Source organism: Callionymus lyra, chromosome 17 (assembly GCF_982586985.1).
Source record: "Callionymus lyra chromosome 17, fCalLyr1.hap1.1, whole genome shotgun sequence".
Classification (NCBI taxonomy): domain Eukaryota; kingdom Metazoa; phylum Chordata; class Actinopteri; order Syngnathiformes; family Callionymidae; genus Callionymus; species Callionymus lyra.
The window spans coordinates 6,964,588-6,987,536 of record NC_141834.1 but is presented as its reverse complement, the minus strand read 5'-3'; the positions used below and the strand labels follow the sequence as shown (position 1 = coordinate 6,987,536).

Sequence of the window (22,949 nt, the reverse complement as noted above, 5' to 3'; positions counted from 1 at the left end):
AGTCACAAGACTACCAAAAATAATTATAAGAATGATCTGAGATTTTTGGGGTTTTTTTAACTGAGAAGTGGCAATATTAGTTGGTGAGGCCTCATGAAACAGCTTTGTATGCATCATGATAAATCAGTGGCTTTATCTTTAAGAGGCCACTAGATGGCGCTGCCCACTTTACAATATCTGGCTCTGTTCTATTGATTCTAAAACACCCGACATAATTTTCAAACTGAGAGCACCATCTAGTGGCCTTGCAAAATTAAGACACTGTATCATGATACATCAGTGACTATTTTTAAAAGGCCACTAGATGGTGCTCTCCGCTTTACAATATCTGGCTCTGATCTACTAATTCAATAACACCCGACATGATTTTCAAACTGAGAGCGCCATCTAGTGGCCTTGCAAAATGAAGACACTGCATCACGATACAGTGTCACAAAGCTGTTTCATGAAGCCTCACCAACACATCAGTCGACCATATTCTTGGATCTTGGCTTCTATGTAGCCAGCAAGCCTAATGTTTGACAACCAGTGTGACTAGATAACAAATCTATAATAAATTTAAATATTAAAACAATACCAAAACCCGGGTGTTTAACCTCAAACCCTCACTTGAATTCATGTAGTCATTAAACAATCATGAGCTCAGTCGCACAAAGCTGCTCATTAAAAACACACAAAAGTTTAATCTTCACGTTCAGCAAAAGGATTTTTGAAGCGCTTTAATGAGACGACTGTGTGTGCAATGTGTCGTAGCCATGGTGATAACGGAGCAGTTTGTATACGACTATGCAAATCTGTTGTTTCACGGAGAACAGAAGAGATTCGACCCAAAGGCTCCGTCATCAAAACTGAAACACACTCGCAGAACTGTGTGCGGCGACCTCCAGTGACAGAAGTGGAGAGTAACACTCGTTTAAGAGTAACACTCGTTTAAGAGTCGCACTTGTTTAAGAGTAACACTCGTTTAAGAGTCACACTCGTTTAAGAGTCGCACTCGTTTAAGAGTAACACTCGTTTAAGAGTAACACTCGTTTAAGAGTCGCACTCGTTTAAGAGTAACACTCGTTTAAGAGTAACACTCGTTTAAGAGTAACACTCGTTTAAGAGTCGCACTCGTTTAAGAGAAACACTCGTTTAAGAGTAACACTCGTTTAAGAGTAACACTCGTTTAAGAGTAACACTCGTTTAAGAGTAACACTCGTTTAAGAGTAACACTCGTTTAAGAGTCGCACTCGTTTAAGAGTCGCACTCGTTTAAGAGTAACACTCGTTTAAGAGTAACACTCGTTTAAGAGTCGCACTCGTTTAAGAGTAACACTCGTTTAAGAGTAACACTCGTTTAAGAGTCGCACTCGTTTAAGAGAAACACTCGTTTAAGAGTAACACTCGTTTAAGAGTAACACTCGTTTAAGAGAAACACTCGTTTAAGAGTAACACTCGTTTAAGAGAAACACTCGTTTAAGAGTAACACTCGTTTAAGAGTAACACTCGTTTAAGAGTAACACTCGTTTAAGAGTAACACTCGTTTAAGAGTAACACTCGTTTAAGAGTCGCACTCGTTTAAGAGTAACACTCGTTTAAGAGTAACACTCGTTTAAGAGAAACACTCGTTTAAGAGTCGCACTCGTTTAAGAGTAACACTCGTTTAAGAGTAACACTCGTTTAAGAGTAACACTCGTTTAAGAGTAACACTCGTTTAAGAGTAACACTCGTTTAAGAGTAACACTCGTTTAAGAGTAACACTCGTTTAAGAGTCGCACTCGTTTAAGAGAAACACTGGTTTAAGAGTCGCACTCGTTTAAGAGTCGCACTCGTTTAAGAGAAACACTCGTTTAAGAGTAACACTGGTTTAAGAGTCGCACTCGTTTAAGAGTCGCACTCGTTTAAGAGTCGCACTCGTTTAAGAGTAACACTCGTTTAAGAGTAGCACTCGTTTAAGAGTCGCACTCGTTTAAGAGTAACACTCGTTTAAGAGTAACACTCGTTTAAGAGTCGCACTCGTTTAAGAGAAACACTCGTTTAAGAGTAACACTCGTTTAAGAGTAAGACTCGTTTAAGAGTCACACTCGTTTAAGAGTCACACTCGTTTAAGAGTAACACTCGTTTAAGAGTAACACTCGTTTAAGAGAAACACTCGTTTAAGAGTAACACTGGTTTAAGAGTCGCACTCGTTTAAGAGTAACACTCGTTTAAGAGAAACACTCGTTTAAGAGTAACACTGGTTTAAGAGTCGCACTCGTTTAAGAGTAACACTGGTTTAAGAGTCGCACTCGTTTAAGAGTAACACTCGTTTAAGAGTCGCACTCGTTTAAGAGTAACACTCGTTTAAGAGTCGCACTCGTTTAAGAGTAACACTCGTTTAAGAGTAACACTCGTTTAAGAGTAACACTCGTTTAAGAGTCACACTCGTTTAAGAGTCGCACTCGTTTAAGAGTAACACTCGTTTAAGAGTAACACTCGTTTAAGAGTCACACTCGTTTAAGAGTCGCACTCGTTTAAGAGTAACACTCGTTTAAGAGTAACACTCGTTTAAGAGTCGCACTCGTTTAAGAGTAACACTCGTTTAAGAGTAACACTCGTTTAAGAGTAACACTCGTTTAAGAGTCGCACTCGTTTAAGAGAAACACTCGTTTAAGAGTAACACTCGTTTAAGAGTAACACTCGTTTAAGAGTAACACTCGTTTAAGAGTAACACTCGTTTAAGAGTCGCACTCGTTTAAGAGTCGCACTCGTTTAAGAGTAACACTCGTTTAAGAGTAACACTCGTTTAAGAGTCGCACTCGTTTAAGAGTAACACTCGTTTAAGAGTAACACTCGTTTAAGAGTCGCACTCGTTTAAGAGAAACACTCGTTTAAGAGTAACACTCGTTTAAGAGTAACACTCGTTTAAGAGTAACACTCGTTTAAGAGAAACACTCGTTTAAGAGTAACACTCGTTTAAGAGAAACACTCGTTTAAGAGTAACACTCGTTTAAGAGAAACACTCGTTTAAGAGTAACACTCGTTTAAGAGTAACACTCGTTTAAGAGTAACACTCGTTTAAGAGTAACACTCGTTTAAGAGTAACACTCGTTTAAGAGAAACACTCGTTTAAGAGTCGCACTCGTTTAAGAGTAACACTCGTTTAAGAGTAACACTCGTTTAAGAGTAACACTCGTTTAAGAGTCGCACTCGTTTAAGAGTAACACTCGTTTAAGAGTAACACTCGTTTAAGAGTAACACTCGTTTAAGAGTAACACTCGTTTAAGAGTCGCACTCGTTTAAGAGAAACACTGGTTTAAGAGTCGCACTCGTTTAAGAGTCGCACTCGTTTAAGAGAAACACTCGTTTAAGAGTAACACTGGTTTAAGAGTCGCACTCGTTTAAGAGTCGCACTCGTTTAAGAGTCGCACTCGTTTAAGAGTAACACTCGTTTAAGAGTAACACTCGTTTAAGAGTCGCACTCGTTTAAGAGTAACACTCGTTTAAGAGTAACACTCGTTTAAGAGTCGCACTCGTTTAAGAGAAACACTCGTTTAAGAGTAACACTCGTTTAAGAGTAACACTCGTTTAAGAGTCACACTCGTTTAAGAGTCACACTCGTTTAAGAGTAACACTCGTTTAAGAGTAACACTCGTTTAAGAGAAACACTCGTTTAAGAGTAACACTGGTTTAAGAGTCGCACTCGTTTAAGAGTAACACTCGTTTAAGAGAAACACTCGTTTAAGAGTAACACTGGTTTAAGAGTCGCACTCGTTTAAGAGTAACACTGGTTTAAGAGTCGCACTCGTTTAAGAGTAACACTCGTTTAAGAGTCGCACTCGTTTAAGAGTAACACTCGTTTAAGAGTCGCACTCGTTTAAGAGTAACACTCGTTTAAGAGTCGCACTCGTTTAAGAGTCGCACTCGTTTAAGAGAAACACTCGTTTAAGAGTAACACTGGTTTAAGAGTCGCACTCGTTTAAGAGTCGCACTCGTTTAAGAGAAACACTCGTTTAAGAGTAACACTGGTTTAAGAGTCGCACTCGTTTAAGAGTAACACTCGTTTAAGAGTCGCACTCGTTTAAGAGTAACACTCGTTTAAGAGTCGCACTCGTTTAAGAGTCGCACTCGTTTAAGAGAAACACTCGTTTAAGAGTAACACTGGTTTAAGAGTCGCACTCGTTTAAGAGTAACACTCGTTTAAGAGTCACACTCGTTTAAGAGTCGCACTCGTTTAAGAGTAACACTCGTTTAAGAGTCGCACTCGTTTAAGAGTAACACTCGTTTAAGAGTCGCACTCGTTTAAGAGTCGCACTCGTTTAAGAGAAACACTCGTTTAAGAGTAACACTGGTTTAAGAGTCGCACTCGTTTAAGAGTAACACTCGTTTAAGAGTAACACTCGTTTAAGAGTAACACTCGTTTAAGAGTCGCACTCGTTTAAGAGTCGCACTCGTTTAAGAGAAACACTCGTTTAAGAGTAACACTGGTTTAAGAGTCGCACTCGTTTAAGAGTAACACTCGTTTAAGAGTCACACTCGTTTAAGAGTAACACTCGTTTAAGAGTCGCACTGGTTTAAGAGTCGCACTGGTTTAAGAGTCGCACTCGTTTAAGAGTCGCACTCGTTTAAGAGAAACACTCGTTTAAGAGTCGCACTGGTTTAAGAGTCGCACTCGTTTAAGAGTAACACTCGTTTAAGAGTCGCACTGGTTTAAGAGTCGCACTGGTTTAAGAGTAACACTCGTTTAAGAGTCGCACTGGTTTAAGAGTCGCACTGGTTTAAGAGTCGCACTGGTTTAAGAGTCGCACTCGTTTAAGAGTCGCACTGGTTTAAGAGTCGCACTCGTTTAAGAGAAACACTCGTTTAAGAGTAACACTGGTTTAAGAGTCGCACTCGTTTAAGAGTAACACTCGTTTAAGAGTCGCACTGGTTTAAGAGTCGCACTGGTTTAAGAGTAACACTCGTTTAAGAGTCGCACTGGTTTAAGAGTCGCACTGGTTTAAGAGTCGCACTGGTTTAAGAGTCGCACTCGTTTAAGAGTCGCACTGGTTTAAGAGTCGCACTGGTTTAAGAGTAACACTCGTTTAAGAGTCGCACTGGTTTAAGAGTCGCACTGGTTTAAGAGTCGCACTGGTTTAAGAGTCGCACTCGTTTAAGAGTCGCACTGGTTTAAGAGTCGCACTGGTTTAAGAGTCGCACTGGTTTAAGAGTCGCACTGGTTTAAGAGTCGCACTGGTTTAAGAGTCGCACTGGTTTAAGAGTCGCACTGGTTTAAGAGTCGCACTGGTTTAAGAGTCGCACTCGTTTAAGAGTCGCACTGGTTTAAGAGTCGCACTGGTTTAAGAGTCGCACTGGTTTAAGAGTCGCACTGGTTTAAGAGTCGCACTCGTTTAAGAGTCGCACTGGTTTAAGAGTCGCACTGGTTTAAGAGTCGCACTGGTTTAAGAGTCGCACTGGTTTAAGAGTCGCACTGGTTTAAGAGTCGCACTGGTTTAAGAGTCGCACTGGTTTAAGAGTCGCACTGGTTTAAGAGTAACACTCGTTTAAGAGTCGCACTGGTTTAAGAGTAACACTCGTTTAAGAGTCGCACTGTTACACAATCAGAGCAGACGATTATGAGACGATTTTCCCTTCATTATACATCTATATTTTATTATTCTCTCTGGTCTGAATATTTACTTTACTTTACTAAAAAAATGGAAATACTCTTTTATTCTGACTCGGGTAAATGTACTGTTCTGGTTCTCTTGGATCTGTCCTCAGCCTTTGACACAGTTGATCACCAGATCCTGCTGAGAAGACTGAGGGATGAAGTGGGACTGTCTGGGTCTGTGTTACAATGGTTCCCATCTTACCTTTCTGGGCGCAGTTTCAGTGTATCTGCCAATCAAATGAGGTCTGAATCGGGGGATCTGTTGTGTGGAGTCCCTCAAGGTTGTGTTCTGGGTCCTTTATTGTTTTTGCTGTACTTGATTCCCCTCTATAAAATCATTCAGAGATTTCCAGATGTTTCTTATCACATTTTTGCTGATGACATCCAGCTCTACTGCTCTTTTGTTCTAACTGAGCCCCAGAGGCTGAACAGCTTAGTCAATTGTTTGCTAGAAATCAAACAGTGGCTGAGTGAAAACACTTTACAGCTAAATGTGGACAAAACTGAAACACTGGTGATTGCTCCTGATGTCTGTCGAACTGAGCCTGAGAAACCTGGGTGTTGTATTTGATAAAAATGACATGTCTCTAGTTCAACACTGTGGAAAACTGACCAGAAACCGTTTCCTTCAACTGAGAAAAATCTTTAAATTTAGGAAAATGTTGTCACAACATGATCTGGAGCTTGTAATCCATGCATTTGTCTTCTCGCCTGGATTACTGTAACAGTTTTCATGTCTTAACAAGAAGTATCTGTCTCGTCTGCAGTTGATTCAGAACTCTGCAGTGAGAATTCTGACCCGCTCTAGTAGAAGAACTCACATTTCTCCGATCCTTAAAACTCTTCACTGGCTTCCAGTTTCTTTCAGGATCAACTTCTAAATTCTGGTTCTTACTTTCAGATCTATTCATGGTCAGACTCCTCCTTACATCAGTGATCTGATCCAGCCTTACACCCCAGCTCGGGCTCTGAGGTCTGTGGATCAGAATCTACTGATGGTTCCTGAACACGGTTCAGGACCAGAGGAGAGAAATCCTTCCAGACTGTTGCTCCTAAGCTTTGGAACGATCTTCCTCTCTCTTTGAGTTTTCAGTTTTATCTTGATCTTTAAAATATATACTTTATTGAGTATTGTTTTGATTGTTTAAGCGCTTTGTGACCCTGGTCTGGAAAAGCGCTATACAAATAAAAATGACTTACTTACTTTTGGAGAAGGATGTTTGTGAATAATACCTACTATTATATATATTAAAGTAATTAAAAGTTAATGATCAAAACTTTTTTCAGAGACGAATCCATTGACTCTTGTCTAGAGCGTCTTAAATAGAGCACATGATTTATATTATTATAATTCAAGTTTCATCTCCAACTAAATCAAATATTACAAAGACTTAAAGGTGAAAGAAATCAAATTAAAAGTAAATCAAATCTATTTCAAGTTCCTTTTTCATTAACTTTCATTTATTGATAATTTTAATACAAGTGACATTTTAATTAACATTTAGAAACATTCCTTTCTGATTTAAACACACAATTAGATTCCATTTTTACTTCTTCCTTTGTTAACGGTGATAAACTACATTAATAAATTAACAAATATTAAATTGTTGAAACAAAAATACGATTTTTTAAAAAGTGATTTTTGTATTATTTAACCATTTTTCCAATAATAATGTTTAATTAAGTGTATCTTATCGCACGATATATAGACAGAATTGAACAATTCTTTCATTTTTTTTTATATATATACAATTTTCATTTCTAGCACAAACTAATCCTAAAATATTTGAACTTTAAAAAGAACATCCTTCTTGTTTTTTAATTCTATTATAATAACTTAATCCCCAATTTCTTATTATTTATTGTAATTTTAAAGTACAATTGTTTAATCCTTCGTATACACACACATATATATATATATATATATATATATATATATATAAATATGTTTCTATTTTTCATTGTTGTCCGTTTGTTTCTTCTAGGTTCAATTAAAACATTGACATCCATCAAGAGGTATACAAACTATTTATTTGACACATTTATAATACTTTTATTACACAATACTCCCCGCGACTCCATCCTGGGTGAAGAGTTTAAAACATCTTCAATCCCGACTCATCGAAAAAGCTTTTATTCACGCCACAAAGATCATTTTAAAAGCTTGTCAAAAAAGTATAAATAAGTCAAAAACATGTTATAATTATTATGTGTCAAGGTCGTTGCTAAGACTCCACAACAGCAGCTTTCCTTGTAAATATGAGATTTTAAAAAAAGATTAAAAGAGAAACAACAGTGTTGGGAAATGTGACTGTTTAGTTTGACAAGTTATTTTCTCACGATGATAAAGTTGATGTGCGACAGATTGGAAAAGGAACAAGAGGAGGAGGCGTCCATCAGGCCAGGATCCAGAGAAGGAGCAGAAAGACGGTCTGTGAGAGGGTCAGGAGAGGAGAGTGTGGAGGAGGCTGACCAGAGCTGACGGCCACCGGGCGAGTGAAGATGTACGGGTGCTCCTGCAGACGGACGCACACCGTGAGATATGTGGGTCGAGACAACAGCGCGAGTCGAGAGGAAACTGAAACTTCATACTCAACAAAACACAGAATTAAACACGAGCAGGTTGTGTTTTCTTCATTAGTAATAGGAAATAAAAATATATATATATATATATATTTTTTTTAATAATATCAATCAAAGAAAAGCATAAATATACATTTAATTTGCACATATTTCCCTTCATATTCCCACACTGATGCACACGTTTATTCCCCGAAGAGATGCTGCTATTATTGGATAAGTGCCTGAAAGAAGGAGTCTTACCACAGGAGGGCAGATGAGACCGATGGGCTCAGAAAAGCTGTTGACGATCAACTTCCCTCCGTCTGGCTGAAACTGCAGAGTGGAAAAAAAGAAAGAAAAGAAAAAAAGGTGGTTAATCATAAAACGAGTCCGTGAAGATGATTTTCCTAAATTAAATTATAACATGGTTTATTTAAAGATGCTAACTATCGTGTTACGTACAATTAAGTGAATCACTTTAGATTTATGGAGCCGAAATGGCTGTCAAAAGTAAATTAATAATAATAATAATAATATTAATTTCAGATTAAATATAGAACATAAAGTACAAATAATTAATTCTTAAAAATATATATTTCAAAATAATGTATCTTTTTCTGATTAAAACTAATTAACTTGATTCATACAGGCTTAAAATAGCATTTGAAAAAATAATATTTGGCTATAATTATTATATTATTATTAAAATAAATATTTGACTTTTTCATATCAAATAGAAAAAACTGATTTTAAATGTAAAAGGACATTTTAAAAAGTATATATATATATATATATATATATATATATAAACAATTTTGATACGTTCTTTATTTTATCTACTACATTTCTCTATTTCAAAATACTTCTTTTAATCAGTTTTTTAATTTGTAAATTCCAATTTTTTTTGTCGATGCTACATTAACTACTAGACAGTTTGAAAAGTACACACGCAACACTGCCCTCTGCTGTTAGACTAATGTATTGCAGGATTTAAAAAAACATTTGTTTATAATTAAACGTTAGTTATATCCTTAGAACACACGATTTTAAACTGTCTTATACGTTCTTTGGTCCAACATGATGTTTACCATGTTGTTCCACAGGCCCTTGGCGAGCTCCTCGTGACCTTTGATGGTGAAGTGGAAACAGTCGTGGGTGAAGAAAGTCATGTCGATCTTCCCGCTCTGCACAGAGAAACGCTGAGTCATGATCTGATGCCGTTGTGTTGTCATGACAGTCGTTCGTGACTCAGCGTTGTTCGTCTCCCCCTCACGGACACGGTGACCCACGTTCATTACCGGGAGGCGAGGCGGGTCTGCGGACTTCAGGAACGGTTGGAGGATGACGGCGAAGTCGTCGCTAAAGTAGCGCCCAGAGCCCAGCAGCTGCTCCAGTCTTCTCTGGGGGAAGTGACATCATGAATATCGGGGTCACACGTGGGTGTTCATAACCACCATCGTTACCTGGAACTCCAGGTTGACGTCGATGAGCTCCTGGAGCTGCAGAGATTTGCCGTCCGGCTCGATCAGACACGAGCAGAAGGATCTACACCATGAGGAGGAGAAGAGTTTGGATTGGTTGCTGAGCATTTTTCGGGGAGACTCAGGTTCTCACCTCTGCAGCAGACATCCGGGCGTGGGCTTCTGGACCTCCCTCAGAGTCTGCATGGGCAGAATCTGGACCACGTTGACGATCATACGAGGAACCTGGAGCATCGAGGAGTCAATTCAAACTCTTCATCATCATCATCATCATCATCAATCTTCACCTCGCTCATGAGCATCTCCAGAGACGCCGCCATGTAGTGGATGAAGTTGTCCACGGAGAAGAGAGCCTGCAGACATCAGCCGGTCACACCTGCCCACGAGCAAGACGCACCTTCACCACCAAACCTTGTCCTTGCAGTAATCACAGATGTCGTTCATGCCCATCATGATGGTCAGAAGCTTCCAGTCCTCCCGGAAGTTGAGGCCCTTTGAGAGATCAACGTGTGAGCATCATAGCCACATGTACAAGAAGATTGATGGTTCACCTCATAAACTTGGAGCGTGTCGATCAAGTTCCTCGTCTGACTGGGAAGGTTGCTGCGAGAAAAGACATGTTTTTATTTAAGAGTTTAGGGAGAAAATGTCATTTTTCTTGAGAAACTACTGAGTCTTCAGTGGGATTTAAGTTTCCTTCCCAACTCTAGATGATCTTTAATTCATATTAAAAAATAGTATTTCTGTATAATTACTGCAGAAAACAGTTTCTGTTGGGTTCGAGAAGATTTGTCGGTCAACTAACGCACTTCAACGTCACATTTATTTGAAGACAAATAGAAATTTTAAAGCAAAACGAAAGAAAACTCTTTCAAAACATGGACAGAAAAGTCATGTCAATCAAGTCTGATTGTGATGTCATATTTGAGGAGGACATTTAAATGTTGACCTTTGATGGAATCTTAAACCCAGGAGTTTCAAACTCAATGACACGAGGGGCGAATTTTTTAGTCACGTGGAAAAAAAACGTTTATTTATCCAACTAACTTCTTTCACCAAATAAAAAAATCTCAATCTGGGGCCATTTTAATCACTTTTAATTTGTATTTTAGGTGACTTTCTTTTTGCTGGTTGCATTTTTTTTGCATCTATAAAGGACCTTAGTGTGATCTCTTGACCTCAGGTGACCTCATCCATGAAGTTCAGTTATATTATGGAGTCATTTCCAAGACAACTTTCTTTGTTTTAATACGTTAAAACGTTTTTAACCAAAATCCCTCAAGGTCAGACTAAAGCGTCCGTGTTGATGTGAAGATGTATTCATCATTTTTATTGCTGTATAATGACTATAAAGACTCTTGAATCTTGATGAACTAGTTTTAAGTCAGTATCTCTTTTAAAAAAAACATCTGATTCTTACAAAGTGTTGTGACCCGTCACTGCCAAGTTGAAGCCCGTTTCCTTGAGCTCCCCCTGCAGGCCGTGGATGGTCTTGCCAGGGGCTGCGCCCAGAAGTTGAGGATTGAACAGTTTGATGATGTCTGAAGACAAGAAGATCCAAAGTAAACATTCATCTGAACTACAGCAGCTTCCTTGACTTAACAGACGCGACATGAGGAAAATAAAAACGTACTTGCCAAGGTAATGACCTCCTGGAACGACCCATGACCTCCGATGCTGGAAAAACTAAACTGTTAAACATCTTTTATTTTTAAAGATGAGATTGTGTGAGTGTGAGTCTGTCTGTCTGTGACTCTGTGTCTGTCTGTGTCTCCGTTTCTCTGTGTGTGTGTGTGTGCGTGCATGTGTGTGTGTGTGTTGTTGTGTCACCTCCAGGATACATGACGGAACTCAATAGGGATCCCGAGTACTGTTGTGGCATTTGCACCAATAGCTGTCTGAAAGAAAAGTTTATTTTTTTTGTTTTCTTTGTAACTTAGCAAGGAAGCTAACTAAAAGAGCCAACACAATTTTACATACTGACTTTTATTTCAAAGTTTTGTTTTTTTCTGTAAGTAAGGAAGTAAGCTAGGATCATTTACCCTCAACTTTTAGCATTCTCCTTCTCAAAACCACAATCAATTTTAATAATTATAATAATGTCTATTTGTATATCAACACTCTCTCCGTCTGGTAGGGTCTCACACATATATATATATACATAAAACATTTAATTCAACATTAAGATCATCACACTTTATTTCTAATAAACTGAATAGAAAAAGTACAGATACATCTAAACCTTGTTTTCTAATCAAGCCATTGATGTTATTCCTGTTTGATGTGGTTAAACGTGGTAATAAAAGTGTTGAACTAACACCTACGGTCAGAGAATCTCCCAGAGCGGCGATGACCCTGATATCAGCTGCTTTCACAAACTCAACTGCGGGAGATTTAAAGAGGTTTGAGATCCATGAGTCAAGTTATTGTTTTCTCTGATGGATTTACTTTGAATAAAGACCTGATGTTGGGACGGAGGGAGACGGACTCATGTCTGGACATTGAAAAAGCGGATGCTTGAAGCTCGCGGGTCGAGTTTTCTCCGGGAACTCCTGAAAGGAGAAGTTCTGTTACAGCAGGGTTTTGAACTCCCTCGAGTCATTTGCTGCCTGTGGGTTGGAGTTTGAGTCTCTTTATAATAAAGTCAGCTAAATTAAAGAATAAGAATAAAACCAAGTCTAGTTCTGCTCAAGGTTTCTGCCTGAATAAAAGCTTTTCCTCAGAACTGTTGCTCATTGTGGTTCACTGAGATCCTTTTTTAACTTTTACTCCATACAGTGTTATTTAAACTGTCTCGACATTTTAGACAAATTAACGATTTAAAAGTTTAAATTTGATGTTTTTGTTAATGTTGTTTATGTTAATTGCGATTACATTCCGCAAAAATAAGAGTCAAAAGTATAAAAATCAAGCTTAATAATTATTTGTTTATATAACCTTCATTTAGAAAATACTTTTTTCAAGATATTTTTTTATATTTATTTTTTGAGGGGCAATAAATAAATACAACAAAAGGACAAAAGTCTAAAGTCGACTAGTAAATAAAATAAATAATTACAAATAAAATAAAACTATTGTTAGTTTCTAAACGACCCCATGAGGGTCAAATAAATACAGTGAAGGAAGAAAGTAAGATTTCAGTATTTTTGACATAGATTCACATTTAAAGACGAAATTTCTGTATATTTTAAATTTACTGGTTGAATAAAACCATTTAAATCAGACAAAGTACAAAGAAATTGTACCGGGGCACAACGTTTTTCAGCTTTAATTAAAATGGAATAAAAATAAAAATGTATAGCTTTAGATGAGACGGATTAAAAGAGTGAAATAAAGAAACATGTAGATTTTCATTCAAAAAACATTGACAACACAAAAATTCCACAACAGAATCAAAGATATTTCGATCCATGACATTCAAACCTGCGCCTCCACAAGCTTTAATGCAATTCAAGTGAGACGTCACCTGATCTGTGACCCAGTCCTGACAAGAACCTCAGAAAACACAAGAGTACCTTGTTCAGGGCTTCTTTGCTATAATGACGAATCCCCTCCTCATACTTCCACCACCAGTCATTGCCTGAAACATCAACATTTCTTTAAATTTTTAAAAATCGAATCAATTTTACCTTTAAGACTTAAAGGTGTTTTTAGTGACCGAAAAGACAATACACAAAAACAAAGGCTCCGTTCACAACAATAACCGACACGTGGCTTGTTCCAGCACCTACCTTTAACAGACACCAGCACACATGTTGCCACGGCGATCCAAAGCCACCCCATAGTGGTGTGTGTGTCCGGGCCGGTCAATGGGTCGCCCCCCTAAGCGGCTCTGCAAAATGAGTTTTCAGCATTCACTGGGGGTCAGGCTCCGCCTCCTGCAGGTGAATGACAGCATGTTTGACCAAGCAGGCTGTGGATGGAAACACAATGGCGCGCACACACACTCTTGATAAACTTTTGTGTGAATCCAGGCAATTATTAACAACATATTTATTCAATATAAACTTTACGTCATCAACAGAAAAGAAAAAATTAAAATGAAAGATGTTCCGGAAGGATTTCGTCCCGTCATGCACAGATTTCTTCTAAAACAACTTAAGAAATAAAACTTGCATCAAGAGTCGTGTTTTTTCATAACCCACAGAGAAGAATTAAAACTCTTTAGTGGTTCAACAGGTAACGTTTGGATTGTGAGGATGAAGTAAATGAAAAAATAAAGAAATGTCAGCCTCGGGCACATTTCAAGACTGTGAGCCAGACATGTCTCCTCCCCCCCGACAGCGAGGGAGGCAAGAGAAGTATTTGATATGATGAAACAATGTCGTACTAAGATTCTCTAAAGCAGCTTCAGATTTGATTCTATAGTTAACGTTAGAAGGGGATCTTAGACTTCAGGATGATGTGGATCCAGAGGAAGCGAGGTGTTAAAAAGGTTTTCTCCGGGGGTCAAACATTGGCACGTGTTTTTATGGGGTTTTTTTTTTACGACATCCTTCCGTCCCAGACGACGGTCCGACCTGCAGGTCGTCACGTCCAACTGTACCACACACTTGTATACGTTTCAGTGACGGACGTCTGTGATAATCCAGAGCGAACAGTTCAACGATTAAGTTATTTAATGAGCAGTGACATCATCGTGACGACAGCCGGACGACGGACGTGTGCGGGAGAAGAAGCGATCTCGGCTGATGCACAAAATAAATCTAAAGTTCCTCAGGATGAGAAGGAATTCCTCGCTGACGTCCGAAATGATTTGACGACCGTCGGGGACATTTTCAGTGTGACATCCAAGCTGCTTCGGCTGAATCCTGAGTCAGCGATGTTGCGGGTCCGAGGGTCTTTTCATCTCCGTAGAAACGTCCGCTCGGACCCTCGGAGACAGTCCACAAACACACTGGAAGCACAAACTTCTGCCCACAGCTCTCATGTTCATGCTTCAAGTCCTCCTCTCACTGCTGCGCCGCCTCTTCTTCTGGGGCTGGTTCCGGTGCCGGGGTTTCTGCTTGACCCCCAGCCTGGGCCGGGGCCGGGACCGGTTCCTGAGGGGGTCTGGGCGGAGGCGCGGGGGGCCGGGGCGGCAGGATGATTTGGTGTTGGCGTTGACGGTAGGCGATGATGGTTCCCAGCAGCAGAGCGATCACCGTCATGAGGTAGAGGTCCCACTCTGGGCCCAGAATCTGGTCCAGGTCCACTTGAGAAACCATCTCCTTCAGCTGGGAATACATGAACTATGAAATGGGAGTCAGATTAAAAAGTAAAGCCCAGATTACGAAACTCACATTCAGATCCTGCAAGTACTGCAACGTGTAGACGATTCCTAGTTTGCAGAGAGCCAGGAACACTGGGACCTGAGCATCTGGACTCGCTTCAGCAGCCATGTCGTAGAAGCGCTTGGCGAGATGAATGTCCTGCAGAGAACACGGTAATGGATCAATAAATGCCTCTTCATCAGACCCGACTCCATCATCGTTACCTGCTTGATGCCGAGGCCTTTCTCGTGCATGTAGCCCAGATTAAACATGGCCTGAGCGCCGTTCTGCTGCTCCGAGGCCAGACGGTAGTGGATGACGGCCGTCTCGTAGTCCACGTCAGTGCCGTAGCCGTAGAAGTGATAGTCGCCCAGCTTGATCCTCGCCACAGTGTACCCTGCAAATGATCATCATCAGATTTGTTCCAGTGAACATTATCATCATCGCCTAGTTGGTACGTGAGAAATTAAGGATTTTTATTGACTTTCCACTACAGAGGAATAAGAAGATTGTGTCCGAGGCCTGGTGAGATGCAAAAGAATCCCTTCAGAAGCATTTTAATTTTGAGTAAACGCAAAACTTTTCTTCTCCAGCTTTGCTTAAAAGGCCTCCATTATTTTTTCTACACACCCATAGAATAGCTTTGCATCAAAACAAAAGTGTTGTACATAATTTTTAAATTATGAAGTTCACAAATGTGTCCGCCTCGCTGAAAAAAAACTTGCTAAGAGGGACATGTATTACAGGATAACATTCAAGATGATGATCCCAGAATCCTTTGCAAATGTGTAGCATATCAAGTCAGATAATTGAATGAATTATTGAAGCATTTACTAGCTTTTAACTGATTTCCAATACAGAGTTTTTATCTAGGCTGGTATATGGATCCCATGATCCTTTGCATGAGGTGAACTCAAACACATTTTACTCTTACATACATTCTTTCACATTACAGCACATGTTAAGGTGACTTTAATCCTGCCTACATTGTAGATGGCTCATAAAAAAATATATACAACTCACCCTGAGCAGCCGCCCTGGTCCAGTGGAGGAGAGCACGAGGGTACGTCTCGTTCTCGCTGAAGATTTTGGCTCCCTCTGCTTTGAACGACAACCATAAACCACATTGAGACTTTATAAAAACATTTCAACATATGAGCTACTACAGGTTTGAGACGCCCACACACAACCATAACGCTTCACCTTCATTGGTCTCGTTATTATTTGTTGCACATGGTATGATATGTTCATATAGATTATAGCTGAAGTCAGGAACGGAAAAGCTTCTTGTTACTGTCAACTTAAAGTTTGATCCATGGAACTCATTAAGACGCACTCATTACCGCACCCACCTTACTTATGTGGCCAAAAAAAAAGTGAACTCCCATGATGCATTTCTACACACTGCTCTACTTAGCGAGGACTGATTGGTCGATACTGTATTTAAAATCTACGTCCGTCGAATGTCAATACTTATCCGCAGCTGGGCAGCAAAGCATTATGGGAGCCGTTAATGTCACCGTCTTTGTGAAGGATGGAGTCGCATACGCTATGATGGGTTTATTAGTTCAGATGAACGTTAGATACATGTTCATTTAAATTATTTGAAAAATGAAAGTCATTACTTCACTTTAATAAGGAGGAATTTCAGAACATCATCCCTGCGATAAAACCAGTGTAGTGATGGTTGTATTCCCTCATAAGCCAATTCCTACAGACTATTTTTAATAATCTTAAATTACTTTCCCAACAGCACATGTTGGATTTAATTATTAATTAACTATAAAGGTATTAAACACTATTAAGAATCTCTCCCTCGTCAATTCTGACGACTTACTCTGGTCCAGGATGAAGGCCACGTTGCTCTGAGCCACTTCATATCCCTGTTCAGCCAGCAGCAGGTACTGCACTAGAGAGGCGTCGGTGTCTCCCTCCTTGAAGCTCCCGTACGCCGCCATGAGGCGCTCGGACCAGCGACCGCGCTCGCAGACATTCTTGAAGAGCTGTGACAACAGTAAAGACGTGATCAAAAACATGTATAATCGACTGACGCTTGATCAAGAAATAGAAGTGAAAGGGAATATAAATCACCTCCACAGCGGTGTGGCAGGAACGCATCACTCCGGTACCGGTCGCGTGCATCTGGGCCAAGTTGTAAAACGCCAGGATGTGTCCGGCCTGTGAGGCCAGGTTGAAGAACTTCAACGCCTGCTTGTAATCTCGCTTCACACCGATGCCGTCTGCAGAAAAGAAGGGAAAATGGATTTTATTTCATACAACAGCTTAGAGATTTCAGACAAAATATGAAAGAGTGGGAGAAACTGCAGGACGATTGTGAAGCATAAAAAAAACACTCACTGTAATACATTGTTCCGAGCTGGAGCTGCCCGTCCACCCAACCCTGCTCTGCCGCCTTCTGGAAGTACTTGAGTGCCAGTTCATAGTTCTGAAGAAATAAACAACAACAACAGTTTCACTGACGGCAACACAATGAACCAGTCAGACAGTTTTCTCGCCGACTCAATTGAATAAATGACATTTGAACGTGCATCTTCCCGTGTCAAGAACACTCACCACAGGCACACCTCTTCCATACAAGTAAGCCATGCCCAGGCCGCTCTGACCCACTGGGTTTCCCTAAAGAAAAAAAAAGTAATTACACACATTTATGTTAAGTGCCATTTGTAGTTTGATTGACTTTCTTTACCAAGTCCGAGGCTTTTCTGAAGTAGTCTAGAGCCGTCTCGTTGTCCTGCGGGAGAAACTCGCTGCCTTCCGAGTACATCTGAGGACGAGGAAAAAAGATTGCAGTTACTCTGTTATGACACTAGAGGGGGCTAGAACCGACGTCTTCGTATGTAAACTGACTTTTAAAATCGTTTAGCTGTGAATTCAATTTCCTGAGCAACCATTTCATAAATCTAAACTTTACATAACAAGAAACTTTTAAGTTCACAAAAATACAGATAAAACATGACCACATTATACAATACACCATTTAAAAATATTTTTCCTTTGATTACTTTGAAAAAAAAAAAAAAAAAAGTATTTCTGACTTATTAAAGTGCATGCCATTTATTACCATGTACATAACATTAGACTTTATCATTTAAGACGCAATAAATATAGAGGTACATGCTTGTCAAAGTTGAAATATCCCCTTTTAAAGTCTCTAAAGTCTTAATGTGTATGGCTCTTCAATGGAGGTAATGCTAAAACATGTTTTAAGCAAATTAAGTAAAAAATAAGAAACAAAAGTATTAGTTTTAAATTATTTTATTTTAAGAAATAGTAACAGGATTTTAGCGACTGAGCTGCAGCTCTTTTTTTCTTCTGTTGAGTGATCTGCTCTCATGTTTATTTTGGTTTATTGTGTTATGTTTTGTTTTGCCATGCACTGGATGTATGTATTGTTGAATGACGTCATTGTCGTCAATTTACCGCACCGCGGACACTTTATGTTAAATAGGCGTGCTAACGGAGCTGTGACAAAGCTAGAATAAAAGCTACAAACAAAGAACGATTGTTTTCCCTTCCTCGCAATATTATGGAGCAAGACTCAAGACGAGCAACATCTTCTGCTCCTACAGCATTGTACAAGTTCAGTGTTATGACACTACTGCCATCTGCTTTTCTAATGTTTAAAAATGTATTGATAGGGCTGGGTTCAGTTGTTTTAAAGTGCTTTATAAATAAGGTTGAGTTGAGTCAACTACTTTCAGACATTTACCAAAAATATGTCCAAATATCAGCTCTAAAAGCTGCCAAAGTTGACTGTACCCTCTCGTCCTCATTCATCGCAGGAATCCCGTGGGACTTTATTGCTCCTTAAGTTTATATAGATTTAATTGCAACACTTAAATAAACTATCACCGAATATCTACTCACTTCATTATATTATTCATTATAAATAAAACTCAAAATATATTGATTTTATTCTACTCACACTTGTGAAATATCAACCATAAAAGAACTATGATAAAAATAATATGTCATTCAAAAGCCGAAGAATATACAGCGCCGTTAACCCTTGTGTTATCCCAGTGTCAAAGTGACCTGGAGGCCTGAAACCACAAACACAGTCCGTCGGGTCACCATGACCGTGAAAAAACACAAGGGTTAAATATTTATACAGAATGGTGGAATACAAATTGCGTCAAGTACATCAATATTCTCTCACTCCCCTAGTACTGAAATATATATATATATATATATAAATAAATTAAATGAAATATACACTAAAGCAAAATGATTCCCACCCAATGATTTTCATCCTGACTCGTATGTAACTGGACTTTTTTAGATCTTCCATTATTATTATTATTCCAGTTAAGTGAGACAAAAAGAAAAAGACGAGTCACCTTGCCAAGAAATGCCATTGCATGAGTGTTGCCTGCATTTGCAGCCTGGTTGAAGTAGTCATAAGCTCTCTGTTGAAGGCAAACAAGTGTGTGAATATATTTGTCCACGATCATCATTTACCAACTGAAAATACTGTGATACATTACCTGGTGATTCTGTTCAACTCCTCGTCCTCCGTGTAAATGCAGTTGACCAAGTCCCACCTTTAGATAACAAACCAGAGTCAACATCCAAACTCCTGCTCAAATTACTTTGATTTTTCCCTTGACAAGTACACTTTCATACCTGAGCTTGAACGTCTCCTTTCTCCGCCAAGAACTGGTAATACTGGATCAAATCATCTTCCAACATCCCACTGGTAGACCCCGGGTTCTCCACCTCCTCCAGCAGCCGGATCTTCTGCACGGCCGAGCCTCCGGTCAGGGACACGTCACTGGCCACTGCAGGAGGCGACAGAAGACAATTTAAATCTCAATCCACAAGTTAAATTAGAGGCGGTCGAGTCTCACCCTGGTTAGCGACGAGTCTGTAGTGAGTCAATGCAGACTCGCAGCTCTGAGGAACCCCAACACCACCCCAGTATCTGTATCCCTGATGAGAAGATATAGTGAGTGTTTAAACAACCCATGTGTATTTAGTCAGCCTGTTCTACTTACAAGGATCATGTGTGCGACCAGGTTTCCACCCAGTGCTCCAAAGGTGTAGTAAACTAAAGCCTGTGCAGGAAAAACATCCTTATTTGATACCTTCATGAAAACATGTCTGGGAAAAATTGATTTTTTTTCAATTACCTTAGCTTGGCTAGAGTTTACTCCAAGCCCTGCAGCGTATAAAAATCCCATAGCCTACAACAAAAAGAATGATTAATTACTTTGTATTTCACATCCAAATGTTGTTGTGTTTTTTTTTTACCATCTGCCCCTTAGGGGAACCCTCCGTGGCCAGCTTCTCAAACATTTCTTTAGCTTTGGTGACGTTTTGACTCATGTAGTCCCCAAATAACAAGGCGTACGCCACCTTCTCCGATGCCTTCTGGTGACCCTTCTCTGCTACTTGCATGAGCTTGTCATATAATCTGAGAGGAGAGAACAAGCAGGTACAAGTCAGAGAATCAGAAAGGGCAGAAAACCAAGAAATTGAGAAGGAAATGTAATATATTAGGATACTTTTTTAGCGGTGTGCAAAAAAATGCTGTTTTTATTAAGATAAAAACTACCTCACATAACTTGGGAGCGTATTACTTTGATGGCAGAATAAATAATTATTAATGTGCCACTCAAAATATTACAAGAAATTCCGAATAGAGGTCAAATTTTGAACAAATACGGGTTTGTGGATGTTGCTGAAAATGATGTTAAAACAACTTACTCTTTCTTCTGAGTTCTTCTTGTAGTTCCGTTCAGCATGTGCAGGACATTCTGGTACATCTCCTCCACTTCCTCCGCCTGCAGCCTTTGGTGTGCCTGCTCATCAGCTGTTGTCATGGAAAATATATGAAATTTAGAACTTTTATTTCCCGATCAAAAAACGTGAATTCAAGCACTTACTTTCACAGAAGCCCCACTTTTTGTCGCGGTCATAATCATAAGTGGTGGCGCACCACAGTCGTCCGTCTCCCCGTCCGTCTGTGGTGCAGTCTGGGTACTCCTTCCCCTGGAAGAGGAATGGGAGGATGCAGGGCTCTCCGTCGGCTGTTCCTCCATTCACAAAAGTAACTGAGCGAAATATGACAAGGTTACTTACGATCTTCAAAATGGAAACTTTCTTTTTTAGAATAACTAAAAAAGGTTGAAAAAAAACCAGATACGTCATAGTGTAATAGATTAAAATGATGCAACAGTCTGCAAGATAAGTCACAGGTGCTGCTGCTGTAAATTTCCCATGAGATCAAACTAAGCTTCAAATCTCTTGAAGCATGCAACACCAGTTTAAAAAAAAACCAAGAATTACATTTCCACACTTTGTTCTAAAGAACAGTTTACCAAACTCCCACAAATCAGAATAACGTCCACCTCAATAACAATCTTCAGGTGGATGAGTTCAATTATTTATCAAGTAAAAACACTTACTTTCTTTCTGTTTCTCCAAAACTGGAGGAGGCATTTCAGGCAAGTCCTCCTTATCTTCTCCTTCGAGTTCCTGCTTCACTTCTTCTTCGGGATCGGACACTTGATGGACAGAATGCCCGGAAACACCTGCCATGATCTGTGAGGCCAGACGCAGATCTTCCTCTTCAGAGTCAGGATCATGGTAAGACTAAAGGAAAAAGGGATGAATTAAAAATGGTCAAATATATTAATATCGTTGCACAGAAAGTGTTTTTAACTGACCTATAATGACATATAATAGCAACAGGACACGTGATAAGTACACAGACAGACAAGACACACTTGAATACACACCTTTAACTCAGATTCATCATCTTCGTGATCGATACCATCTGGAAAAACAAACAGAAAGTGAATAATGTCGTCTGAGGTGCTGTGACACTTTGACCTGCTCGTAAGAAGGTGGTTCATCTTCCACTCGTGTTACGACATATTTTAAGAGAAACGGGTCACACGCACCTGCAGAGACTCCTTTGACGAGCACGAGCATGGAAAGGGTGACGAACAAAAACGTTCTTTTCGTCCTCGCAGACGCTTTTACACCCATTTTCATCGATGAACGAGCTAGCTTCCTGCTAGCTGTAGCCGTCGCTGAGTTTACTGCTAAACATCCAGGTACGACTGACTCAATATGTTGTCATCGAGACGACAAGTTCAACCGAACACGAGGCAGTTCATCGTATTAAGAAGTTATAAAGATGTCAACCACACGTAAGCACTACAAGGCTAAGCTACTTTACTGTGCAAATGACGTTAGCTAACAAGCTAGTTCCCCCAGAAGCTCCTCACAGACGCGGCTTTAACGCCGAATTACTTCCACTACAGGCTCCAAATCTGTTAGATATCACGAGGTAAGAAGCCGGTTGGTGTTTTAAAGCAGACAAGCCTGTCTGAGGGCGAATAAGGCGACACACCTCGACTTAAAGTGTCCAGATATCACTTAGCTCTCCATGTTAAGCTCCTGCAACTGACAGTCAGACAGTCTAAGAAGCTGGCCTATCAGAGGGCGAGAAAATTTGACGTTGGCCAATCGGTGGAGGGCAGCGGCGCCTCAGCCAATCGGATACGTACACAATTATCTTGGAGCGGATGGGCTCGTCCACGACACCAAAACAGTGAATGTGTGTGTGCGTGTTGTTTGCGACACTATTTAACACAATCTAAGTGAAGTGAACATCTAAATGATGTTTAAAATATTTTCAATTATTGACTTAAATTGTGATTTGAAATTTCTATCCCATCCATAGAATTAACAATTGTTCACTGATAACGTCATGCACACACTTTTATGACGTGAACTGTTGGTCACTGAGCAATAACAAAAAAACAGAATTAATAAAGATCAAGTTATAAAATTAAGTTTAATATGCGAAAAATATTTTATTGTATTTTATCAGTTTTATCTTGCCCTTTAAACTATATACTTTATTGAATATTGTTTTGATTGTTTAAGCGCTTTGTGACCCTGGTCTGGAAAAGCGCTATACAAATAAAAATGACTTACTTATATTTAAAAAGTCTATAAGACCAAAGTTTTGATGAACAATAGAAAATAAAATTAAACTAAAAAG

General features: G+C 39.5%; 2 protein-coding genes across 3 annotated transcripts; both read right to left on the bottom strand.

The window, feature by feature from the left end:
• Positions 1 to 8,009: 8,009 nt before the first annotated feature.
• Positions 8,010 to 13,463, bottom strand: LOC148062281 (phospholipase B1, membrane-associated-like). Its single transcript, XM_087779081.1, has 15 exons — positions 13,388 to 13,463; positions 13,172 to 13,236; positions 12,118 to 12,208; positions 11,981 to 12,039; positions 11,487 to 11,554; positions 11,290 to 11,333; positions 11,077 to 11,197; positions 10,208 to 10,259; positions 10,068 to 10,148; positions 9,944 to 10,009; positions 9,790 to 9,881; positions 9,639 to 9,720; positions 9,264 to 9,575; positions 8,437 to 8,508; positions 8,010 to 8,129 (listed from the first exon to the last, which is right to left on the bottom strand). The coding sequence occupies exons 1-15, from the start codon at positions 13,437 to 13,439 to the stop codon at positions 8,010 to 8,012; spliced, it is 1,377 nt and encodes a 458-aa protein (XP_087635207.1). The 5' UTR covers positions 13,440 to 13,463.
• A 169-nt stretch (positions 13,464 to 13,632) lies between these two features.
• Positions 13,633 to 22,344, bottom strand: sel1l (SEL1L adaptor subunit of SYVN1 ubiquitin ligase). Of its 2 annotated transcripts, none has more exons than XM_087778751.1 (21): positions 21,838 to 22,344; positions 21,673 to 21,710; positions 21,340 to 21,526; positions 20,818 to 20,985; positions 20,639 to 20,744; positions 20,183 to 20,345; positions 20,062 to 20,115; positions 19,927 to 19,986; positions 19,780 to 19,861; positions 19,556 to 19,710; positions 19,417 to 19,473; positions 19,270 to 19,338; positions 17,616 to 17,693; positions 17,483 to 17,545; positions 17,267 to 17,354; positions 17,000 to 17,148; positions 16,746 to 16,911; positions 15,932 to 16,009; positions 15,133 to 15,305; positions 14,939 to 15,067; positions 13,633 to 14,887 (listed from the first exon to the last, which is right to left on the bottom strand). In XM_087778751.1, the coding sequence occupies exons 1-21, from the start codon at positions 21,929 to 21,931 to the stop codon at positions 14,609 to 14,611; spliced, it is 2,436 nt and encodes an 811-aa protein (XP_087634877.1). In that variant the 5' UTR covers positions 21,932 to 22,344; the 3' UTR covers positions 13,633 to 14,608. The 2 variants fall into 2 exon arrangements, with proteins under 2 accessions (XP_087634877.1, XP_087634878.1); XM_087778752.1 differs by having other exon boundaries at positions 13,633 to 14,872.
• Positions 22,345 to 22,949: the final 605 nt, after the last annotated feature.